We start from the raw sequence: 22,202 nt of genomic DNA on the forward strand, positions 1-22,202 counted from the left end.
CTGTGAAACCCCATGTTTTGATTCTGAAGCCTTCAAGTTCTGTTTCCTCAGAGGAGCCAATGCCCCCAGTCAGTGTAGTGCTAGGAGAGTGTATGTTTGTATAGTTGCCAATATTTGGCAAGAGATATTTGAAGTGCGTGGATTTCATAGCACAGCATGATTCTCCTCCTCTGTCCTCCAGCCAGGGACATCTGGCGAAATCCCATTCCCCTTCTCTAAATCCCCCGTGAAATTTCAACTGGACGCTGCATCATCTTCACTAACTTTCTATCCTACTGCTGTGACCCACTGAACCCCCAAAGACAGTTGCATTTCAGTGATGGCAATGTGCTTTGAGATCCTTTGTGGGGTGATGCTACATGACTGCCGGTCATTATTCAGCACAAATAGATTCCTTTGTATATAAGGTCCCCTGCAGAGCCAACCATCGTGACACCCATACCCCTATTAACAACCCTCAGTACACAACTTTGGGGGAGAGTTCCGAGATCACTAGTTACCTTGGAAACTCCCGAGATGATAAGTGTGCTGCGTTTTGTAGGGGTCTTCTTGGCAGATTTGTTATTCGTTTCAGTCAACTGCCTGATTGCTGTCTCGGCCACAGGATCCAAGCCATTGGACATGTGACTGTCCCCTGAACACAAAAGAGGAAACAACCCCCGGATATGATTGCAGCACTCCTGAGCGGAGATAAGTCACCTCCAGACTGAGATGCATTACCAGTGGACCAAGCGTACCCGGGGGGGGGGGGGGGCGAAGAGGGGAAGAAGAAGGAGAGAAGAGAGAGAGAGAGAGAGAGAGAGAGAGGAAGGAGTGGGGGAAAAACGGGCCCAAGAAGAAGAGAGTTACCACAGCCTTTCCTGAATGACCTGCATGATGCTGGAGAAGGAAGTCTTGGAAGAGTTGACAGCTGAACTGAAAGACTTAAAATTCAGAGTCCCAGCCACTCATGGGCATCAAAGTTCCCCTAGAACTTTTTGTAAATTATTAGGAGTTTGGTTGCTTGTGCTCTGACACAAATTACTGACTCTGGTAATTCCACTTTGCCTCCTTAAATCCACCATGCAGTTTCAAATGGATGTGAGATTCTGCTTCACTTCCTGTCCTAAACTGTCCTGAAGATTTGTTGTACACTGTTAAACAACCGATGTGTTCTATCTCAGAGGTGAGAAGCAATCCACATGTATACAACCTGTGAAGCACTTTGGGATGAGACGTCTTACAGACATGCAAGATGGATGACAGGGTGTCTGGAGGTGTGGAAGGAAATTAGAGAATGCATTAGAAACAGAGCCTGAGACATGAGGGCTGGTATGAGGGGCTTGGTGCAAGGTCTAAAGCCTAAACTAAAGACAGGCCCTGCTGAGATGAAAAAATGATTACCTACCTTTCGTAACTACTGTTGTTCTTCGAGATGTGTTGCTCATGTTCATTCTAAGTAGGTGTGCGCGTGCCACATGCATGATTGTCAGAAGGTTTTTCCCCTAGCAGTACCTGCCAGGTCAGCTGTGGAACACCCTGGAGTGGCGCAATTATGGTGGTGAATACAGGTCCCTGCCAACCTGCCGCCTCTTCAGTTCTTCTTGCTCGACACTCCGACAGAGGGGAAGCAAGTGGGTCTTGAAATAGACACGTTCTTTGAGAACGTTCTTAGGAGCCGGCGACTGTCTCACCGAGCCTTGGCCCTGGGTAAAGGAGGAGAGGCCTTTTCCTATTACTCCTACCCCACCTCCTGTTATAGTCTTGCCTCGGCCAAGACGGCTAGAAGCAAGGCAGGGGCTGAGGCTTAAAATGCTTCCTTTGCGGGGCCAGCTCATGAAACCCCAAGGACTTTAAGGTCACTCTAGAAAGGGGTGGGCAAACTATGTCCCACAGGCCGGATCCGGCACGCCAGCCGTTTTAAGCTGGTCCTCAAGCTCCCGCTGGGGAGTGGAGTCTGGGGCTTGCCCTGCTCCGGTGCTGTGGTGCTCCAGCTGGGGAGCAGGATCGGCGGGGGTGTGTGTGCTCCATGTGGCTCCCAGAAGTGGCAGCATGGCCCCACTTCAGCTCCTACATGTAGGGGCAGCCAGGGGGCTCCACTCTGCATGCTGCCGCTGCCCGCACAACTCCCATTGTCCGGGAACTGCGGCCAATTGGAGCTGCAGGGGTGGTGCCTATGGACAGGGCAGTGCGCAGAGCCCCCTACCCAAGGCTCCGCTTAGGAGCTGGAATGGGGACATGGCCACTGCTTCTGGGAGCCACTTAAAGTAAGCACCATTTGAAGCCTGCACCCCATAGCCTCTCTCTGCGCTCCAACACTCTACCCCAGCCCTGATCCCCCTCCTGCCCTCCAAATCCTTTGATCCCAGCTCAGAGCACCCTCATGCACCCCAAACCCTGCACTCCCAGCTGGAACCTGCACCCCTTCCTGCACCCCAACCCCCTGGCCCAGCCCTGATCTCTCTCCTGTCCTCCGAACCCCTCGGTCCCAGCCTGGAGCACCCCAAATCCTCATCCGCAGGCCACCCCAGAGACTGCACCCCCAGCCAGAGCCCTCATCCCACTCCTTCACCTGGAGCCCCTTCCCGCACCCTGAACTCCTCATTGAACCGGGAGTTCCAAGAGATAAAACTATAGCAGCTAAGAACCGCCTGCCAATTAGTGATTTGAAGCTGGAGCCCCCCGGTGGAATAGACCTTACGGCTGAAGAGATCCAGCTTCTTTGCCTCTTTAGATAGACTTTGGAGTGGGGCCCTGGTGACCCTGCCTTTCCTTGGCGCTGGCTGCATCCATGACCCATGTGCCCAGCTGAGGGTGGGTGAAAAGGTATTCGTACCCCTTAGAGGGTACAAAGTACTTCCTCTCCACCCTTTTAGCCGTGGGATAAATGGAAACAGCAGTGTGCCAGAGGGTCTTGGTAGTATTGTGGATGATCTTGATCAATGGCAAGGCCATCCTGGAAGGACCTTCTGGCATCAGAATGTCCATCATAGGGTTCATTTCTTCTGACACCTCCTCTGCTTGCAGGTCAAGATTTTGGGCTATTCTTCTGAGCAGCTCCTGATGAGCTCTATTGGCCAAAACCAGTAAGGAGACAGACAAGCCCGCTACCGCCTTTTCCGGGGAGGAGGATGAAGCAGCCCTCATCGGCATGAGGTCCTCCTGACCTTCCAATTCATGGAGATCCTCTCGTGCAGGTACTTCCTGTGCAGTGGCAGATGCGATGCTGGACGCAAACTTTGTGCCGAGTTTGGTGCCGGCTCAGGCGCTGGTCTTGGAATCCCTTGGAGGTTCCCTCACCATAGAGGCAGATGGAGGTCCCCATCTATCTGAGGTGACCAAAAGGGACCTAGAGCTTGGTCCCTGGGCTTGATGATACAACCATGGGGTCACTGAGTGGGTGGGCCTGTCACCGTGGTAGCCAGGGCATCATCAAAAGTTGCTAGGTCTCGTTATGCCTGGAGCGACGAGACCGGTGCTGGCTGCATCTGAAGACATATGACTCTGGCTCAGAGTCTGATCTCGGGCTCCACGGCAGTGGCATGTGGGACAGTGCCGGTGATCAGTGCTGAGGTGAGGATGGCCAGCTCTGCCGGCGCCGGGGAGTGCTGGGTTGCCATCTCTATGAGGTCCAACTCCCCGATTTGGCTCTCCTGTCCCAGGGAGTCTAACGGGGGGGAAGCTCCTAAAAATCTTGCACTTGTAGGTCTGGTGGACTTCCCCCAAGCACTTTAGGCAGGAGTCGTGAGGATCTTCCTGGGCATAGATTTCTGGCAAGACCTGCAGGATTTGAAGCCTCGAGACCAAGGCATGCCCCAGTCCTCAGAGGGGAGTAGAAAAATAGGGGATGGGGGGTAACCCCCAACAGAAACTTATCTATGAACTAACTAACTATATAGGATACAAGAACAACCGTTCGCTAGGAGAAGAGTTTGCTCGAGGCAAGAGAACAAAGCAGCTCCAACGACTGTCACTGGTGCATCTGAAGAAGTGAGATTTTTTACCCACGAAAGCTTATGCCCAAATAAATCTGTTAGGCCTGGTCCACACTAAAAAGGGGGCTCGAATTAGGGTACGCAAATTCAGCTACGGGAATAGCGTAGCTGAATTCGAAGTACCCTAATTCGAACTACTCACCCGTCCAGATGCGGCGGGGTCGAACTCCGCGGCTCCCCCGTCGACTCCACCACTGCCATTTGCAGTGGTGGAGTACCGGAGTTGACCGCGGTTGTTGTTTTTGTGGATAGACTAGCACAGCTACCCCCTGATACTGGCAGTAAGAAGGAACTGAAGAGGCGGTGGGTTGGCAGGGACCTATATTCACCGCCATAAGGGTGCCACTCCAGGGGGCTCCACAGCCGACCCAACGGGTAGTGCTAGGGGGAAAAAACCTTCCGACGATTGTGCACGTGGTGCACACACACTTACTTTTAATTGACATGAGCAATCACTCAAAGAAAACAAAGTTTGCAAGAGTCAAGCAGAAGTCAGGCCTGGTTACAAAACATGCCTATTTGCAAGTTCACAGAACCTGGCAGAAATAGGGCTGGTACTGCAAAAACCACAAGCACTTTTTGGCACTAAGTATTCATGTAAACATATTCCAGAAGGTTAGTGCCAGAACACCCCAATACCACGATATGGTGTAAACACATTCCCCGAAGATGGTACAGGGACACACTGGCTCTCTTAAAGATAAGGTCAGGACAACAGCAGCGATGGACAGAGATGCTTTGATCTAACCAACGTGTACAAGGTAATGGGTGGTAACTAACCAAGTCAGAAGGGTAATAGGTAACTTGTTTGTATCGGTGTTTAAAGAGGGGGTGTCATAAATAGTTAGTTAAGGGTTAAGTTTCTACCTGTAAAGGGTTAACAAGCAGTACCTGTGGACACCTGACCAGAGGACCAATGAGGGACAAGATTATTTTCAAATCTCTGTGGAGGGAAGCCTTTGTCTGTGTTCCTTGTTTGCTCAAAGCTCTCTTTGGATCTAGGAGAGGTCAGTCATGTCTCCAAGTTCTCCTGGAGTAGTTCCTACTATTTAATAGTGAGTATTAATTAGAAAGGCAGATTAGTCTTTTGAGTTGCTTTCTATATTTGCAATTGTGTGTTTGCTAAAGGAAATTCTTTATTCCTGTTTGCTGTTACTTTGCTTTCACTGAGAAAGAAAGGGGGGATTCTCTCCAGAGATTGATAAGTTTAGACCCTGTATTTTTGCATCCTGGTAATACAGAGAAAGTGTACTTTTTTTTCCCCTTTCTTTAATAAAATCTTTTCTTTTTAAAACTTGGTTAATTCCTTCTCTTGTGGAGATTCAAGGGGAGGGGAAGAGTGAGTTCCTCCTGAGGGTGATTCACAAAGTTGAATTGGTGTGTCTCTTTCCAAAGTGGCTAGGAGAGAGGGAGGGGGGAAGTGGGCTGCTTCCCTGTGTGTAGATTCAAGGAGTTTGAATCAAGGTCTCTCTCTCTCCGGAGCAGGCTGGAGAGAGGGAAGGGGGGGGAGGGGAACTGGCTGTTTCTCTCTCTCTGGTGAGATTCAAGGAGTTTGAATCTGGGTTCCCCAGGGGAAGCTTGGGGGACAGGCAGTGTGTCAGACACTTTAACCTGACTGGTGGCAGCGAGAACCAGACCTAAACTAGGATTTTAGTTTAGAAGAAGGATTCATGCAGATCCCCACATTGGAACCCAACAGCTTTAAGTGGGGGTGAGACCTATGACATGGTGTTGGCGATTTGGGGGGGGGCGTGTCATAAATAGTTAGTTAAGGGTTAAGTTTCCACCTGTAAAGGGTTAACACATAGTACCTGGTGAACACCTGACCTGAGGACCAATCAGGGAAGAGAATTTAAAATTCCTAGGAGGGAACTTTTTCTCTCTGTTCTTGTGTGTGTTGTTCTTAGCTGTTTGGAGTTACAAGGGTCCAGATGTTTTAATCAAGTCTTCTGCAAGTTTCCATCTTTCTGAACTAATTTCTACTAGTCAAGATAGTGAGTATTAGAAAGGTACTTTGTGTCCTCATCTGATAATCCTATGTTTGCAATTCTGTGTGTTTGTTATTGATTATTCTTAATTCTGCCTGTATTGTTTGTACTGAGAAGGAGAGAAGATTCTCTCCAGAAATTAGTAAGGTTATACCCTATGAATGTCCAGCTTGGATTCATAGAGATTGTGTATTTTCTTGTTTTTCTTTTAATAAATTCTTTCTATAAAGATTTGATTAAATCCCTTCTACTGTGGATACAGGGGGAGGGGGCTAAGAAACTCTCTCTCGGTGGTGAGACAAGCTTATCTCCGGGCAGAGAGGGGAGGGAGGAGACGGGGAGGTTTCTCCCTCTGTGAGTTGATCTGTGTTTCCCCAGGGAACGTCTTTGGAAAGAGGAGGGGGAAAACAGGGGTGTCCCGGCCCATGTAAATTGACCGGGTGGTGGCAGCAAAAAGGAGACCTACCCTAGGATTTTAGGGTGGGGGGATACATGCTGGTCCTCAACTTGAAACCCCCCAGTTTCAAGTGAGGGTGAGACCATGACAGGGGGTCCTTGTCTGGCTGAGGAGGGAGAATGGCAAGTCCTGCCACTCACTGAGCTAGTCCATTGTAACGGGAATACATGCATTAGTGGTCCTGTAGAGTCTATGGGATACTAGGACTGTGCTTCGTCAACAATAAACCTGGCTGAACGTCTTTCCTACAGAACAGGGTCTGTCTCTTTTTTGGCAGTTCAGTTGAGATCTGCTGTGTCAGCTCTCTGCGCAGAGCTGGGACAGCATGTACACATGCAGCCAACAATTGACAACAAGGAGTAGAGGGTTGGGTTTTTAACTAATCTACTCTTCCCCTTAGAGAAACTCAGGAAATTTGCTTCAATGATCATGAAGAATTCAAAGTCTGGAATGTAGAACCATATGGAACATTCTAATCCAAGAGGCTCCTCCTGCAGTGGGACCACGAGGATGAGCTGCATTTGGCCACTGCTGATGAGTCTCATCCACTCAATCCCCAGCTTTTCACTGTGAAGGAGGAGAGAGCTCCTTTGCTGCAGATTAAGATCTCGGTTTCTTGTGCACTTACAGCTGTTGCTGGCTGAGGCACTGCTGGGACAACTGCTCTCTGAAAGCCTTGTCGTCATCTTCTCTGTCACTTCCACTTTGGATGGGGACCTCGAAGGTGAATCTAGACTCAAAAAGGAAAGAGGCACAAAGTTAAGAAGAGGAGGATTCAGGCCACAGCTGAGGTCACCTGCCTTTTGAGGAGGATGAAATGAACTCACCATTTCCCCATACAGACACAAGGAGGTGAACTCTTTGAGGGACTCCACGGGACCCCTTACATCCAGCAGGACTTGTTTACCAAAACACACATTGAGATGGGTGATCTTCACCAGAGATGGGGCAAATGTAGCAGCCCAAACACTGGACCTGGCATACCCTGCTTCCCCACCTCATCCCAGGAACTATTTTTAAACAGTGACACCAGGGGAGCGAACTGCAGATGATCTCTTCACTCCACCTGGAACCCCACCCAAGAAATGTGCCAAGAAAAGGGATTCTTACCATCCCACAGCAGGGTGGAAGGGGATTTGGGTCTGTAAAATAATAATATGTAGCACTCTGTGCTGACAAATTAACCTCCCAAAACACATGCATTCAGTATTCTCTCCATTTTACTGACAAGGAAATTGAAGCAGAGAGGGGGAAGTGATTTGACTGAAGTCATACCAAAAGCCAAAAACGGAGAAGGGATTAAAACCCACATCTCCAGACAGCCTTTATCATGTGTGGTTGAAGAGGCTTATTTTACATTTGCCTCCCCAGTGTTAGCAAAGTGCCAACAGCGTCCTCCAAGGGTACAGTGAGATGCCCCACGTGTCCCTAGCCTCTGTTTGCCAGAAGCTGGGAATAGGTGACAGGGGATGGATCACTTGATGATTCCTTGTACTGTTCATTCCCTGCGGGGCACCTGACATTGGCCGCTGTCAGAAGACAGGATACTGGGCTAGATGGACCTTTGGTCTGACCAGTATGGCCGTTCTTACATTCTTAAGTAGCTTGTAGGAAGTGAAATAGCAGCGTTACCACCACCATCTCCACTTGTGATGCCAACAGCAACCCTTCTTTCCAGCTGCAAAAGGAGCAGATTGCAGGGATTGCTGGATCTGACTGCAACAAAAATTTAGCTACTTACCACAGAGCTAGCCTGGCAAGATAAAAGTTAACTTCATGTTGATAAAGCAACCACCGGCAAAGTCTTAGACATCTGCCCCTGTATGAAGTCCTAATCAGTCCTTACCCAGCTTACAGTCCACCTTGGGCCTGGACTGGACGGTGGTGACAGTGGTCACAATGGTGCCATCAGGCATGATGGTACGGTCCATTTCAATTTTTTTGGTGGGAGTGATGCTGGTGCGCAGTGATGTGGCATACTGGGGATTCGGGGACAAAGGAGACTCGTGGTAGAGCAGCTTAAAAGAGAACAGGAAGCAAATAAGTCACGGAGAGTCTATCTCTGGTGACATCCCAGGCGAGAAAGGCTGTAAAGGCCTGACTTCCGCTCACATGGTAAGAGGAGTCAGCATGTGAGCTTGCACAGAGCAGCAATTTGTGACCCCAGAGCTTTAGACTGCTCTTGGGTTACTAACTGAGAGGCACAGCCCACTATCCCTTTCCCACCCACCCACCGCATCTTTTCCCTCATCCCCAGGTACACACGCAGCTTCCAAGCCTCGTCTTTTATCTGCTAAGCCTACAGTGTCGAAATCAGAGAGTGAGCCTGGATCCGATTGCTGTGCACTGAATGTCCTAACTAACATCACTATCAGGGAAGTGATAGCTGCATAAGCAGCTCCAGCAGGCCAGAAAGACATATGCCCTTTGTTATATCACACTGTCCTCGAACCAGGAAGGCCAGCCATCCACCATCCATTACCACCACTCCTTCAGTCAGCTGTAGGGAAGCTAGAGAGTAAAGGGGAAGGCAATACCATTCTTCACTCTAGAAGCTTCATTTGCTGCCACTGTATCATTCCCAGATCCTGAATTCCAGTTCCCTGTGGAGTGGCCTGTCATCTAGACAACACTTCCCAGCTCTTCATAGGTCATATGTTTACCTCCAGTGTAAGGGTAGCCGCAGGTGTCAGCAGCTGCCCAGCTCCTGGACTCAGGGAATAGACCAGCCTCCCAGATGGCTGTTTGGTGCAGGAGTCAAGTGAAACAGCAGTATGTCCCAGAAGCACATCTATGAGAGGGAGAACAAACTCAGGCCAGAAACCCCCAAAAGCCCCTTTTGCCTTTGGGGACCTAACTCCATGCCCCCACGAGGCAGCTCAGAGTTGCAGTAGCTCCTTAATCACAGGAGGGCTCAATGGGGCTTTATGCTTGTACTATGCCACAAACCAATTGACAGTCTGCTCGTTCTGTGAAAATAAGGTGGAGTTTTGCAAGTTCCTTCAAACTCAGGTCCTGCGACTAGTGCATAGCTTAGTGCAACTGATCTGAAATCCAGCTGCCCTCTGTAATGCTCATCTGGCATCGAGTAGCATACCTCCTTCCCCTTTCAGCTAGGGCATGCAATGGCTTGGTGGTGTCTGGGCATCTGAAGGGCAAAAAGGAAAGCATCTGGCCCAAAATCCAGGTCTGAAGATGTCAAACCTGAAAACTATAGTAAGTGTTTTTCATGAAGTCAAAAGTCCAGTTTGGGTTGGTATGTGAACATTCCCTGCAGAATTTGCAACCCAAACATCGTGGCATTGCACTAAGACACTCTGTTTTCAATATGTGGGTCTTATGAACTGACCAGCCTTTTTCCAAGGAGACGATTTCATGATCCTTTCACTTGTAAAAATCTCAGGGGCTGTTGTAACACCAGGAATGACTCTTGAATCCTGTGATTTTGAGCCTTACTGGATCCTGTTTATGGCTGATCATACTCACTCTCCCCACCACTGCTGTTCCCCAGTACTCTCAGCTTCAACTCTTTGCTTCGTGGCCCCAGCTCCCTGTGAAGATAGAAACAGAAGGATTGGTGCTCGGCATATGTCAAAAGACTTCCACCCAAGAACTCTTTTCCTCTGACTGACCCTATTCCTCACCCACCTCCACCTCTTCAGAAGGCCCAGAATTTAGCGCACTTTTTTGTGTGAGAGTGATGACAGAAGAGAGCTCCTGCTCCAAATGTGAGGTGCACTTGCACTGCTGCTAAGAACACAAGGGGAGGTGGAGCAGCAGTGCTACAATCAGAAGTGAAATTATTATCTGGATTGAGGTGCACTAGGAAAACAGCATGGGTACTCAGGATGGGAAGAGCAGGGATATGAACACTAACTTCTGCCAATACAAAGGAATTTGCCTCTAGGATAGTTGGCATCTGAAACATACCCATCCCTAATGAACCCCAGAGACCTAGCACACTGGCTGCAACTCTCCCTTAGCTGAAAAAGCAAACACCAGTGCCTTACAGCATGAGCTCCTCATTCCACTCCACCGCTGCTGCAGCGCTGGAGATGCATGCTCTCGCTGGCTTTGTCCATTTCTGCTGCAAAGGACTGTCTAGCTCGGCTACACAGCATAGCTTCCCACCTCCTGGGATAGAGAGAACGGATCAGAGGAAATGGAAATGAGGATGAGAGGATCGGAATTCTACAGAGTGAATTATTAGGATATTGCTCAGCATGCTGGCATCCCTCCAGCCCAAATCCTGAAGACCATCAGAGCAAAGTGTCTTTTCATCCTCTGAAGTCAAACACACTTACACCCCCTTCCCTGAAGGCCGACTGGTTTCTCCCTTCTTACCTCCTTCCTCTTCACAGCTCAAGTTGAGCACCTGCATATGCCGGAGAAGCAACTTGGACACCGTAGGGGCCACTACATTAGATGAGGACTCTCGGGACAGTTTTTCGCAGGACATCTGAGGAACAAAATGGGAGGTAGACAGATCAACCATGCCCAACTGAAACACCCCCACTAATCCCTTTCCTCAACCAACAGATTGGAGTAAGGGGCCACGACAGGCCAGACGGGAACATTAAAAGAGAGGACATAGCCCAGTGAGATGGAGGAGGCTGAATAACCTCAATCAACAAAATGCAGTGCTGACGGTTATGATATGCATCCCTGATTGCCCTGTGGCAACTCATGGTATCCGGCATGTATACAGGAGAGAAGCCACTCATGAACCTGAGCTGGTCCCACAGCCTATTAACCTGTGGAGGAGTCTGCGCAGGGAAGTGACTATGGGAGCACCATTGCTTAAGACATTGTAAAGCAAACGGAGGAACGGACTATAGGGAACAAATCTGCACTGCCTATGGAGGACGGGTGAAAAAAGTCAGATGTCCTATTAGCTTGTTCATTACTGTTTCTGTGTTGTCTCTTCTGCACTCACCTGCACATCCAGTCCCTACTCTTCAGCCCAGATTCCATTTCCTCCTTTAACACTGTAATACAGGGGTGGGCAAACTTTTTGGCCCAAGGGCCATATCTGGGTATGGAAATTGTATGGCAGGCCATGAATGCTTACGAAATTGGGGTTGGGGCATGGGAGGGGGTGCAGGCTACGGCTGGGAGTGCGGGCTCCAGAGTAGGGCCAGAAATTAGGAGTTCAGGATATGGGAGGGGGCTCTGGGCTGCGGTGAGGGTTCTGGCTGCGGGCACAGGCTCTGGGACGGGGCTGAGGAGGAGGGGTTTGGGGTGTAGGAGGGTGCTCCGGGCAGGAACTAAGGGGTTCAGAGGGCAGGAGGGGGATCAGGGCTTGGACAGGGGGTTGGGGCACAGAGAGTGGGGGTAAGGGCTCCAGCTGTGGGTGCAGGCTCTGGGGCGAGGCTGGGGATGAGTGGTTGGGGTATAGGAAGGTGCTCCGGGCTGGGATCAAGGGGTTTGGATGGTGGGAGGGCAGATCAGGGTTGGGGCACGGAGGGGATGGCTCAGGGGTGCAGGCTCCGGGGCAGTGCTTACCTCAAGTGGCTCCTGGAAGCAGCAGCATGCCCCCACTCTGGCTCCTACATGGAGGCACAGCCAGGTGACCCTTCTGCGCGCTGCCCCATCCACAGGCACCGCTCCCAGAGCTCCCATTGGCTGTGGTTCCCGGCCACTGGGAGCTGCAGGGGTGGTGCATGGAGCTGGGGTAGCATGTGGAGCAGAGCCCCCTGGCTGCGTCTCCGCATAGGAGCCAGAGGGGGGACATGCTGCTGCTTCCAGGACCCTTGCAGAGCACCTCCCGACCCTGCTCCACCACTGGAGCTCCAGAGCAGGGCAAGCCCCCGACCCTGCTCCCCAGCAGGAGCTCATGGGCCCGATTAAAATGACTGGCAGGCCAGATGCTGCCTACGGGCCGTAGTTTGCCCACACCTGCTCTTATAGATATCTGTGGGCCTGCTAGTGATCCTCCTCAATTCCCACTGCTTTCAAGGCACATGGGGAAGGAAAAAAGGATTACCAGACATCAGACCAATGTTCTTATCTAGTCTGGTTTCCCATCTCAAAGTGGCCAGCATCCACTATTCCAGAAGAAGGCAGAAAAAGGATATAATAGACAGTTATGGATTTAACCCATAGAGGAAGTTTCTTCCTAATTCCTGGCAGTTAATAGCCATTTTATGTCCTGAAAAATTAGTTAACAGCCATGTAGCTTTAATCCCAGTAGTATAATGGAGAAGATTACCCTCCCCAAACGCATTTAACGCTTTTTGATTCTTGCCATGCTCTCAACCTTGGTAGTCTTATTGCAGTGACTTCCACAGGCTAATCAGGCTGAAAACGAGGAGAGCCTTACCACATTACTACCAGCAGTGCATGCCTTCAGATTCACCATCATGGCAGGCTGGGTGCTGACAATTGAATCCTCAATCAGGTCCTTTATGGTGGACAGATCCACTTTCCCATCATTCTTCTTCCCAGCAAACCAAAATGAAAAAGACCCCCCCAAAAAACCACAAACAAGTTACTGGAATAGTTTCCTCCATAGAAGATAATTTGCTGTCCTGATTTCTCATCAAAGCCATTAAAGTGGCCCCAGTCCACCTCCCACAGAGTCATACTCAGCCCATTCCATTTGTCTATTTTGCATTCCCTCTAGGGTTCCTAAAAAGGGGTAAACCAGGTGTGTCACTCACAGCTTATGTACATAGTACAGCTTATATACACAGTGTACATACACATACATCCACGCTCTCACACTGTTTCAAAGCAAATGGGTTAAGGCCAAGTGCCTGCAATTTCCCTAAGAGCTGCATTCACTCCAAATCATGACAACAGTCATTAAAGCTTCCCACACCATCACAAGTGTGTGAGACAGATGGGTGACAACCTGCTGCCCTTTGGAGACAGCAGTTGCATTGCTACAATGAGTCAGAAAGAAGCAGCCAGGGGAAGCCAGATTCTCAATATACACACACACACACACACACCCCACACACAATTAAGACTTATGGAATTGGAGGGACTAAACAGGAAATGCTGTAGGGGGCACAAGTGTGCCAGAGTCCACTTCATTAAGCGGTTAATATTGTGGGTTGTGCCTGCACTAACTTTTTTCAGGAACTCTCCTACTGTAGCAGCTCAATCACTGGCAGCAAAGCATCTCACCCTGCTCAGAGAGAGCAGCTAAAACAGCTGTAGCTGCTAGCACCTTGTCTACATTAGTGCTTCCACTGTCTCAGCCACTGGTGGTGCTGCACCAACGCTAATTCAAGAGTAGAAGATCCCACCCCTCACCCTTTAATCAATCATTCAAAAGATACTAATACAGACAAGGCTATAGAGAAGAAAGGCTGACAGCTCCTCGCCTTTCCCAAATAACAGTCCAGTACTGGTTCAGCCCACCATGCCTGTTCTTTGCCCCACCCCCACTTCTTCGCTCCTCCAGTTTGCTCACTTCACGGGGCTGAAGTTTCGGAACAACTGAAAGGTTCAAGTCTGGTCTGTTCTTGAATGTCCATGACACCAGCAGGCCCTCATTCTGCAGCTCCTCCAAACGGATCTCCACCTGGCTCAGGCCAAAAGAGGACCATTAAGAATCAACTTGTTATTAGATGCCCTGTTCATTGATTTGGGATTAAATCACCAACAGGGCCCCATGTAACCTAGTATGGTGAAAGGGCAAAGAGGACCATCACAAACCAATCCGTGACAAATACTTTGCAAGCCCTCTGTTTACTTATGGTATGCCAGCATGATATCCAGAGTTCAGAGAGGTAAGAACCATTCCAGAAAACCTCACAGTCCCAAAGAAAGATTTGTAATAGCCATCCTGATTTCTCACCTCTATGTGAAGCACAGAGAGTGGTGAGAGGAGAACAAGACTATAACAACATGTCTCATTATTTCACAGATTGAGCAGAAAACCTGGCAGGTGACACCCAACGAAGAACAAATTGGCTATTAATAAAGGACCTTCACTGAGACCAATCAACCAACCACTGCCAGTTCTGAGCATGGACATTTACACTAATGATAACTTTTTAGGAGGAACTGGACTGAGAACCAACTGGGCCACCAAATGGGCAAATAGAACCTGGGCTGGATTTGAACCTGTAACTTCACTGCAGAAGGCTCCATTGCTCCATTCCCCAATCCCACTGAGCAACCAGTCTCAGTGAAAATGCATTTCCAACAATGCTTTCTTCAGAAGGAGTCCAGACCTCGGAGTCTCTCAAGAAGGATCAAACAACAACTCAGGAGGAAGCTATTGGGAGTTATTTTTCTTTTAAATTTACTTGGGATTAAAAGGGCTGTTCTCCGGGAAAATTTTGGAGATACCCAATAAATGAAAATCAAAAAGGAGAAAACGTCTTATGAGTGAGGTAAGGAACCCTGGATCAACAGAGCTAAACACAGTTTCTCAGTTATGGATTTCTTTTCAGGCAGACAAGAAAATCCTTTGTTTATAACACAGATGGGTCACAGAGCTCTTTCACATTTTGCAGTAGAGCCTGACTATGTGGACTCCATGCTTCCTGTCCAGCCTGGCAAAAAACAGCATGTTACAAAAACACAAATAGGCCATTACCATGCCTCAGAAATCTGGTCACTGGATTTTGTTATGCCTACATAGACAGGGTCTATAGCAAGTTTTATAGCATGAGTCTCAGACTGCAGCTCCCTCAACACACAGCTCAGGGAAATTCTGCTAACCCCAAAGTTTTGACAGGAGGATTGTTAACATGACTCTCATGCCAGCCCTTCCCCTCCTCCTGCAGACTGGAAGAATGGTTAAGGGACAGGGAAAGAGGAAGTCTTTAATCCATCAACTTAGCATTATTACCTGGGCCTGCAGCAGAGCTAAGGTGACATGATAGGTATCCATGGCAACAGCAGCTGGAGACTGCTGAGTGACAGAGACTGGGAACTTCACAGCATCAGCTGACAGATGGCAGTGCAACACCTAGACAGAAGAGAGAAGAGAGTCTGCAGCAACCTCCCTGAGAGAATTGGGTTGAATGGGAAATGCCTGCGCAGACCAGCAGCCAATTAGAGAAGGGCTTATTGGGAGCCAATTGGGGCCCAGATTGGAGACATCCAATCAGGGCTCAGCTTGGCCCTATATAAGGGCTGCCCAGGAGAGCAGCAGGCAGTCTTTCCCAGACCTTCATGGGGGAAGGTCTGTCTCCAGAGCAGGAGACCAGCACCTCGGACAGAGCAGTGCTGGGCAGGCTCAGGGGGAGCATAGTAGGGCTCCGGCCCAATATCTGCCAGACTGTGGGCCCTGATAGAAAGGGCCTAGAGGGTGCGAGGGGCCAGAGGGGAAGTGGCCCAGGCAGTTGGACAAGGGGAGAGAAGGAGGGCAGGGAGGTTGCCAGTAAAGGGTCCCTGGGTTGGGACTCAGAGTAGTGGGCGGGCCTGGGTCCCCCCTTGTACTGCACCTGGCCATGCAGTAGGGTGGCTGAAACAAACTGCAACTGGCCCTTGAGACAAGGGGCTAGACTTTGGAGGTTGTGGTTGGCCACTGAGTGACGCAGGCTCAGATGCCAACCAAGGGCGGACAACAGGTGGGACACCACCAGGAAAGGGTGCTCCACTGGACTGAGCTAATTCCCAGAGATAACCAGCAAGAGGCACTGGGTGGTGAGGCCCAACCTTGTCATACGTGGTGACAGAAGTCAGGGGAATGCAAATACTCATGACTGGAGAGGAGTGTCAAGGGGTGCTCATGGTGTGACCATAGTTACCTCAATTATTTGCTGCTTAAGTCTTCGATGTACTCTTACTGAATCTCCTCAGTTTTACAAGGTCTCCTCTGTTTTGAATTGTAAGGCCAGTGCTGTTGGACTCTCAACATCATGATCAGAGCCAAGAATAGTGGAAGATGCAATTTTCTCAGCCAGCTCTGTCAACTCCTGACCTGCACCCCCACTACCATCCCAGACTGGAGCTTGCCCCTACAGCTATTCCAGCATTGAATGGCCCCCTCCTCATAACTCTGACATCTCAACCCTGGCCTGCAGCCCCATTCCCCCATCCATTGTCCCAGTCTTAAAGGCCAAGATAATCCTTGTAGAATATACACTAGCACTCAGTGAAAAGATACAGAGCACAGCAAAATGCAGAATGGCAGTGTCTTACCATACTGTGGTCTGCCTGGTCTGTGCAGGTCACGTGACTTATATTCACTGCTGGTGGAAGCTGAGGACTCTCTTCAAACGTGATTTGGATTGAACTCTGGGGTAAGAGAATCTCGTTAGTCCCCAAACAAGGTTAATCTATCTAAAAGCCATTTCAAGGAATGTTAGCAATTCCAACATGAGGCCTCCAGAACTGTCACATGGCAGTCATGTGAGAGCAGTGAGAGTGCAGAGCAGCATCCACACAAGACGACAAGTGGGTGACAGTGAGAGTAGACACATTCAGAATGAGTAAGAGGAAAGCCTTCCTTGCATGGCATGGAGCTGGCTTGTGAAATTCCAAGCCTGAGGGGGCCCTAGTAGATTTAAACGAGGGCTGGAGGATTCCATGACAAATAATATCTGTAGCTATGCCAGCATCATGCTGAAGGGTACAAGTTCACCACTGTAGGCTCAGACAGGAATCACTACCCCGTCACGCACACAGCATAGGGAGAGGAACTCCCTCTGGAGAGCATACAAAAGCTTTGTTTATGAACAGCTCCTTATGCAGTCAGCCCTAGGGTGTTATAAAAGGACCATAAAGGTATCATGCAGGCAGTATCCATTAAACACAGATCTCAGCAGGGATGGAAGTTATAGCAACCCCTGATATCTGAACCCAAGCATCCATGGCTGTTGCATCCCCAAAACCAGTATTTCAGAACAGAGTCTGGCAACCCAGTCTCAGCTACAAAGTTACCCCACATAGTTCTCCTTGGGGCCAGAGACACTTCAGAATCCCAAAACATCTCACATGGCAAAGTGGCTTTCAAGAAATAGCATCAACAAGAGCATCTGCTCAGGTCTTTGCTTGTTACCCCATAAACTCTCTAAGGGCAGCAGCAAAGATTTTTTAGGGAAAGAGAGAAACAAGAAACAGATAGGAGCTGCATTCATACTAGGAGGGTTTCGGTCAAAGCAATAAGACAGATAAGTTCCAAGTGGCAGAAGGCAGAGAGAAATGAGCCCCCTGAATACACAAATCACAAGAAAGAAATCTGTGTCAAAGACAGAGGGACCGCAATGACAGAGATGGCAATGTCAGATCATGTGGGGGGTTGAGGCTGATGCCAATTTGCTTTAACAATTTGGTTTTGGGGCCAAATTATTTCAAGCTGGGTTTGAGCCTACCTCCGCCCCCCCGCATCAATTCTAGTTTAGTTGCCTATCTCCAGATTTGGAAAAGTGAGGGTGCGGGAGAAGGCTCTGATAAAGCTTTAAGTTCATGAACCCAGTTCATTTAATGTAGATGACACTCCAACCACAAGGGAGAACTCTGCGAAATATGGAGGAGAAGACAAGTGGTGGTGGGGTCCAGTACTGAGATAACAAAATGGGCACCACTCCCAGAGCTTTTGCCTCCAGGTGGTAGTAGGCAACCTGCTTCTGGGAAGCATGCTGTCACACAAGCACAGCTGCTACACCTGTATTTCCATTTTGAAGTATACCCTCGGGATGTCTGACATCTCACCGCATTGAGTAAATATGGCAGCCACCACCTTCAAGTTCTGCTTCCCCTCTATTTCAGTGCCTCAAGCTATGGCACCCCCAGCTTGCTGCAGAAGAGGGAGTCCGGACCTTAATTTCTGTCCTCTCAGGAGAAACCTGAGCATACCTGTCCTTGCATTTGTTTTTGCCACTCAGAAAGATGCCATACTTTGATTTCCATCCACAGCCAGTCTCAGGGTGAGAGAGGTGAGCTGCTCTGTGCTTTTGCAGTGATCCCCCTCTGGGCCTACAGAGATGACTAGGGTTGAGAAGAGGACAGGCAGAAAGCAAGATGCCTAGACCTGTGCTTCTATTTCACAGCACAGCAGATAAAACACTGGGCATTACAGTGTCATGGGAGCTCACCTGCTGGGAGGCAGGTTCAGATGCTGCTCCTTAGCAGAGGTCAGCATGAGGCTGGACATGTCTCCCCTATAAGGGGAATGAAAAACTGGAGAGAGTACAAGAGCCAAACTGCAGCTTTTCCTGCAGCTTCAGAAGAAAAAAAAAAAAAAAAAGATTCCAGCTGTAGCTATCTAATCATGATGTGACCTTCACACTCAGCAGAATCTCACCAATTATAAAAGCACCTGAGCATGGGCCAAATGCTCCCCGAGTTCCAATCTGCAGACCATCTGCTACAATAGTCCTGGGATCTCAGGCAAAATTCTGCCACTGTTCCTCCAGCCTGACCCAGAGTTCCCCTGCTCTTTCAGTCATGGGCTCCCGACACACTAGTCTGCTGACACATCTCTGTCTTAACTGGGAGCTGCCCTGCAATTCCAGCTCTGAGTTCATCCAACCAAGAGCCATAGCTGTGATGCAAATGGCCAATCTAAAACATGAACAAGTGTTTAAGACAAGAAGTGAAAAAGTAATTTTTGCTTGAAACCTAATTTTGAACCAAAGTGTCCCGAGGTGAAAAGCTGAAGCTTTAACCCTTTTGCACCATGGAGGCTTTTGGTGTCCCCTCTTCCACCCTTTATCTCTGTTTAGCTAATCCCCCCTCACATCAAAACACCTCTTTGACAGGGATAGTCCATCCCTTTAAAGGTAGTAGGGTCTAGAGGCATCCCACTCCTGTCCCATGGTGTGGTCCCTTTAAGGTGAGTTACCCAAGGATCTAGGAAAGTCACAAAGGCAGATATGGGGAGAGAGGAAGTGGTCTTGAGAAATAGTCTGTGTTTGGGGAAAACATGTGCTGCTATTCTTCTAAGGGCCCACGAGCAGGAGTCTTGTAGAGTTAGTCTGGGAAAGAGAGCTGTATATAGTCTGCCTCTTCCCTTAAAACGGACACACACATTAGCAGGAGAAGGCTGCCTCCCTGCTGACCCCTCAGAGCCTGGGGACTAATTGGAGAAGCAGTCCTGCTGGAGGAGAAGCTGGTTGAAAGCCACAAGAGGAGCCCTGGGCCTCTGCACCAAGGAGGGTGCTGCTTGACAGACAATCCCCAGCCCAAAAGGAAGGGCTGGGAAGACTCCTAAACCTAAAGGGAGGAGGCCAGGCACTTTTAGTTACATTTCTTCAGGTATCTTACAAGATAAAAACCAGTGCTGAAAACAGCGAAACCTACAATTCTCCCAGCAGATTTTATCTTCTCTGTCATTCTTTGGATATAGCATCATATGACAGGCCGTGCAATCACATCAGGAACCCGCGACACAGCAACAGAATGGGTATCCACACCAGGTACTTGCATCCTTTGTGATGCAGAGTCCAAATCCCCAGTAGGGCAGTTAATGGGCAGGAACACATGGCTTTAAGTCTGTTAACCTTTATAAAATGTTTTTTTACCATCTCTTCTGGGGCACTGCTGGGTTAAATATATTATTTTTAACATTCCTTACCTAGTAACACTTGAGATTATTAAAACAAAGAATTTTTAGTCATGCTGCTTGTTTAGGTTCTGTGTTTCTTTCAGCTTGGAAAAGGCAAGCAAGAGTAGTAGTAGCTAGTGAGTTTTCCTTGCCAGTGGTTGTGCATCACTGCACTAAAAAGTGCAATGTTTAGATTAAAAAAACAAACTCCATTGAAAGTGTGTTTCCTGATGTTTTTTTTCAAAGTGTTTCTATTCAACTTAGCATTTGTGAAAGTTAGACTTCACAAACCCTGAATTTGGATAGCAACTTTGACAACATCTTGTGTGGTTAGGTTAAGAGAGACTTATGTGGTCTGAACTTTCATCATATTCCTTATTTCATAACATTGCTTTCTTATTTATTGCATTCTGCTTCTTGTCCAGGTTAAACCCTACTTCAGCTACATAACCTGTGGAAGGCAGTCAGTACGGAGTTTGGCAGCCCTAGTTGGCTAACCGGTACTGTCTGGACAATGAAGTCATTTTAATCACTTCCTGTAACATTTCCTCCATGAAAAAAAGATGCCACATTTGTGTAGCCCTGATATACTGTATACATAAATAAGAAGCTAAAACATATACAAAGTCTACAGTCAGCTTCATTATCCTATCAGGAGACTGTCTTTCTGAACACTGAATTTGTGTATGTAATTTGTGTACGTAATACTGTAATTTTATATGTACCTAAGAGATTACAAGACAAGTGTTTCTTCCTCGGCTGTGCAGGATTTGCTCCATTCAATGTTACTGACTAACTTGCCGCCTCCCCTTCTGTTTTGTGTATATCAGCATTTTAATCACCTGAGACCTACATTGAAGCAAGTGAATTAATAGCAGAATTACAGGGGAAAGTTACTTGCTTTATGCTATGGAAGATAAGTATGGAAACATGCGAGTTTAGGCCTCAAATAGGCCTCAAACCTCCACTGATCAGGCTACACTTCCACACAGCATAGTTGTGCATTATCATTTCAAATGCAATCAGCAACATCATGGGGCTTTCCCCTTGTATAAAACATTCCTTCCCTCCCCCAAAACACACACAAATTGTATATCCATCTTCTCCTCTCATTGAGGCAGCCAAGTCCTGGATGTGACAAAGATAATAAATTCATCAACCTCCTTTTTTGGCGTGAACATTACTTTAAACTAGCCTTCAAGGAATTTTGTCTCAGCCTTTTAGAAGCCTATAGCAACCTCAACACTCCAGAAAGGCCACGAACCTTTCCACCACAGCAGGCAACCTCAAATACTGGACCCACTATATCTGTACTCTCTTTGGGTGCAGGATGCAAGTCATCACCTTGCAGGTACTGTGGGATGCTACATTTGTTTCCATGAGAAATCAATTAGGAATATTCTGTTTTAGTATTATGCAACATTAAGGATTAGAGATTGAAGTGAACATTGGCCAGGAAATTCAGAAGTTAAGATTACTGTGGAAGCCTTCTAGTGGCAATGTCAGATAATTTTATATTACCTAGAGTTGGGGGCTAGAAAAGTAGTTTTACAAAACTTACTGTTACATAGAAATCTTGGCTTTTTAGAACAAAAATAGTTTATATTTAAGTATTCTTAAATGCATGCAGTACTTACAACCACAGCATTGTAGTATTAGGCTAGTGCAGGGGTCGGCAACCTTTCAGAAGTGGTGTGCCAAGTCTTCGTTTATTCACTCTGATTTAAGGTTTCGTGTGCCAGTAATACATTTTAATATTTTTAGAAGGTCTCTTTCTCTAAGTCTATAATATAAAACTAAACTATTGATGTATGTAAAGTAAATAAGGTTTTTAAAATGTTTAAGAAGCTTCATTTAAAATTAAATTAAAATGCAGAGCCCCCTGATCAGTGGCCAGGACCCAGGCAGTGTGAGTGCCACTGAAAATCAGCTCGGATGCCGCCTTTGGCACCCGTACCATAGGTTGCTTACCCCTGGGCTAGTGCATGAAAGTCAGAAAATGAAATTATCCAGTCTATTATCATTGTTCCAGATGAGCAAAAGGTAGAACATAAAAACAGAAATGTTAAGGGTAAAAATTCTCATTTTTAAAGTATGCTCAATTTTAGTAATTATGGGCATTAGTAGGAAAGTGACTATTGTATATTATTTTAGTCTGACACATCCCACTATATTTATCAGATTACATACGATAGCACAAAAAACTTCATATACGCCAGTGGTCAGATGTCCCGCAAGGAAGAGACCTGGCACAATGTGGGGATGATCTGAAAGATTTTTCCACCTCTAACTTCCATTACCGTGACTGTGAGAACTTTACTTTCCAT

General features: G+C 48.0%; 1 protein-coding gene across 9 annotated transcripts in view; it reads right to left on the reverse strand.

Annotated features, from left to right (window-relative positions):
* The window catches only part of C2CD2L (C2CD2 like), a 43,572-nt gene that overhangs the window by 11,230 nt on the left and 10,140 nt on the right, over positions 1-22,202 (reverse strand). For 6 of the 9 annotated variants that reach the window (XM_039496513.1, XM_039496506.1, XM_039496514.1 and 3 more), the window contains 11 exons: positions 16,530-16,625; positions 15,232-15,351; positions 13,843-13,953; positions 12,742-12,858; positions 10,764-10,878; positions 10,430-10,553; positions 9,906-9,970; positions 9,083-9,210; positions 8,266-8,437; positions 7,048-7,149; positions 501-634 (listed from right to left, as the gene is read on the reverse strand). In XM_039496513.1, the coding sequence (XP_039352447.1) occupies positions 501-634; positions 7,048-7,149; positions 8,266-8,437; positions 9,083-9,210; positions 9,906-9,970; positions 10,430-10,553; positions 10,764-10,878; positions 12,742-12,858; positions 13,843-13,953; positions 15,232-15,351; positions 16,530-16,532 (1,191 nt within the window). In that variant the 5' untranslated portion in view covers positions 16,533-16,625. The remainder of the gene's footprint in view (positions 1-500; positions 635-7,047; positions 7,150-8,265; positions 8,438-9,082; positions 9,211-9,905; positions 9,971-10,429; positions 10,554-10,763; positions 10,879-12,741; positions 12,859-13,842; positions 13,954-15,231; positions 15,352-16,529; positions 16,626-22,202) is intronic. The other 3 variants (XM_039496507.1, XM_039496509.1, XM_039496515.1) reach the window with 3 other exon arrangements.

This window comes from Mauremys reevesii, linkage group 12 (assembly GCF_016161935.1).
Source record: "Mauremys reevesii isolate NIE-2019 linkage group 12, ASM1616193v1, whole genome shotgun sequence".
Classification (NCBI taxonomy): domain Eukaryota; kingdom Metazoa; phylum Chordata; order Testudines; family Geoemydidae; genus Mauremys; species Mauremys reevesii.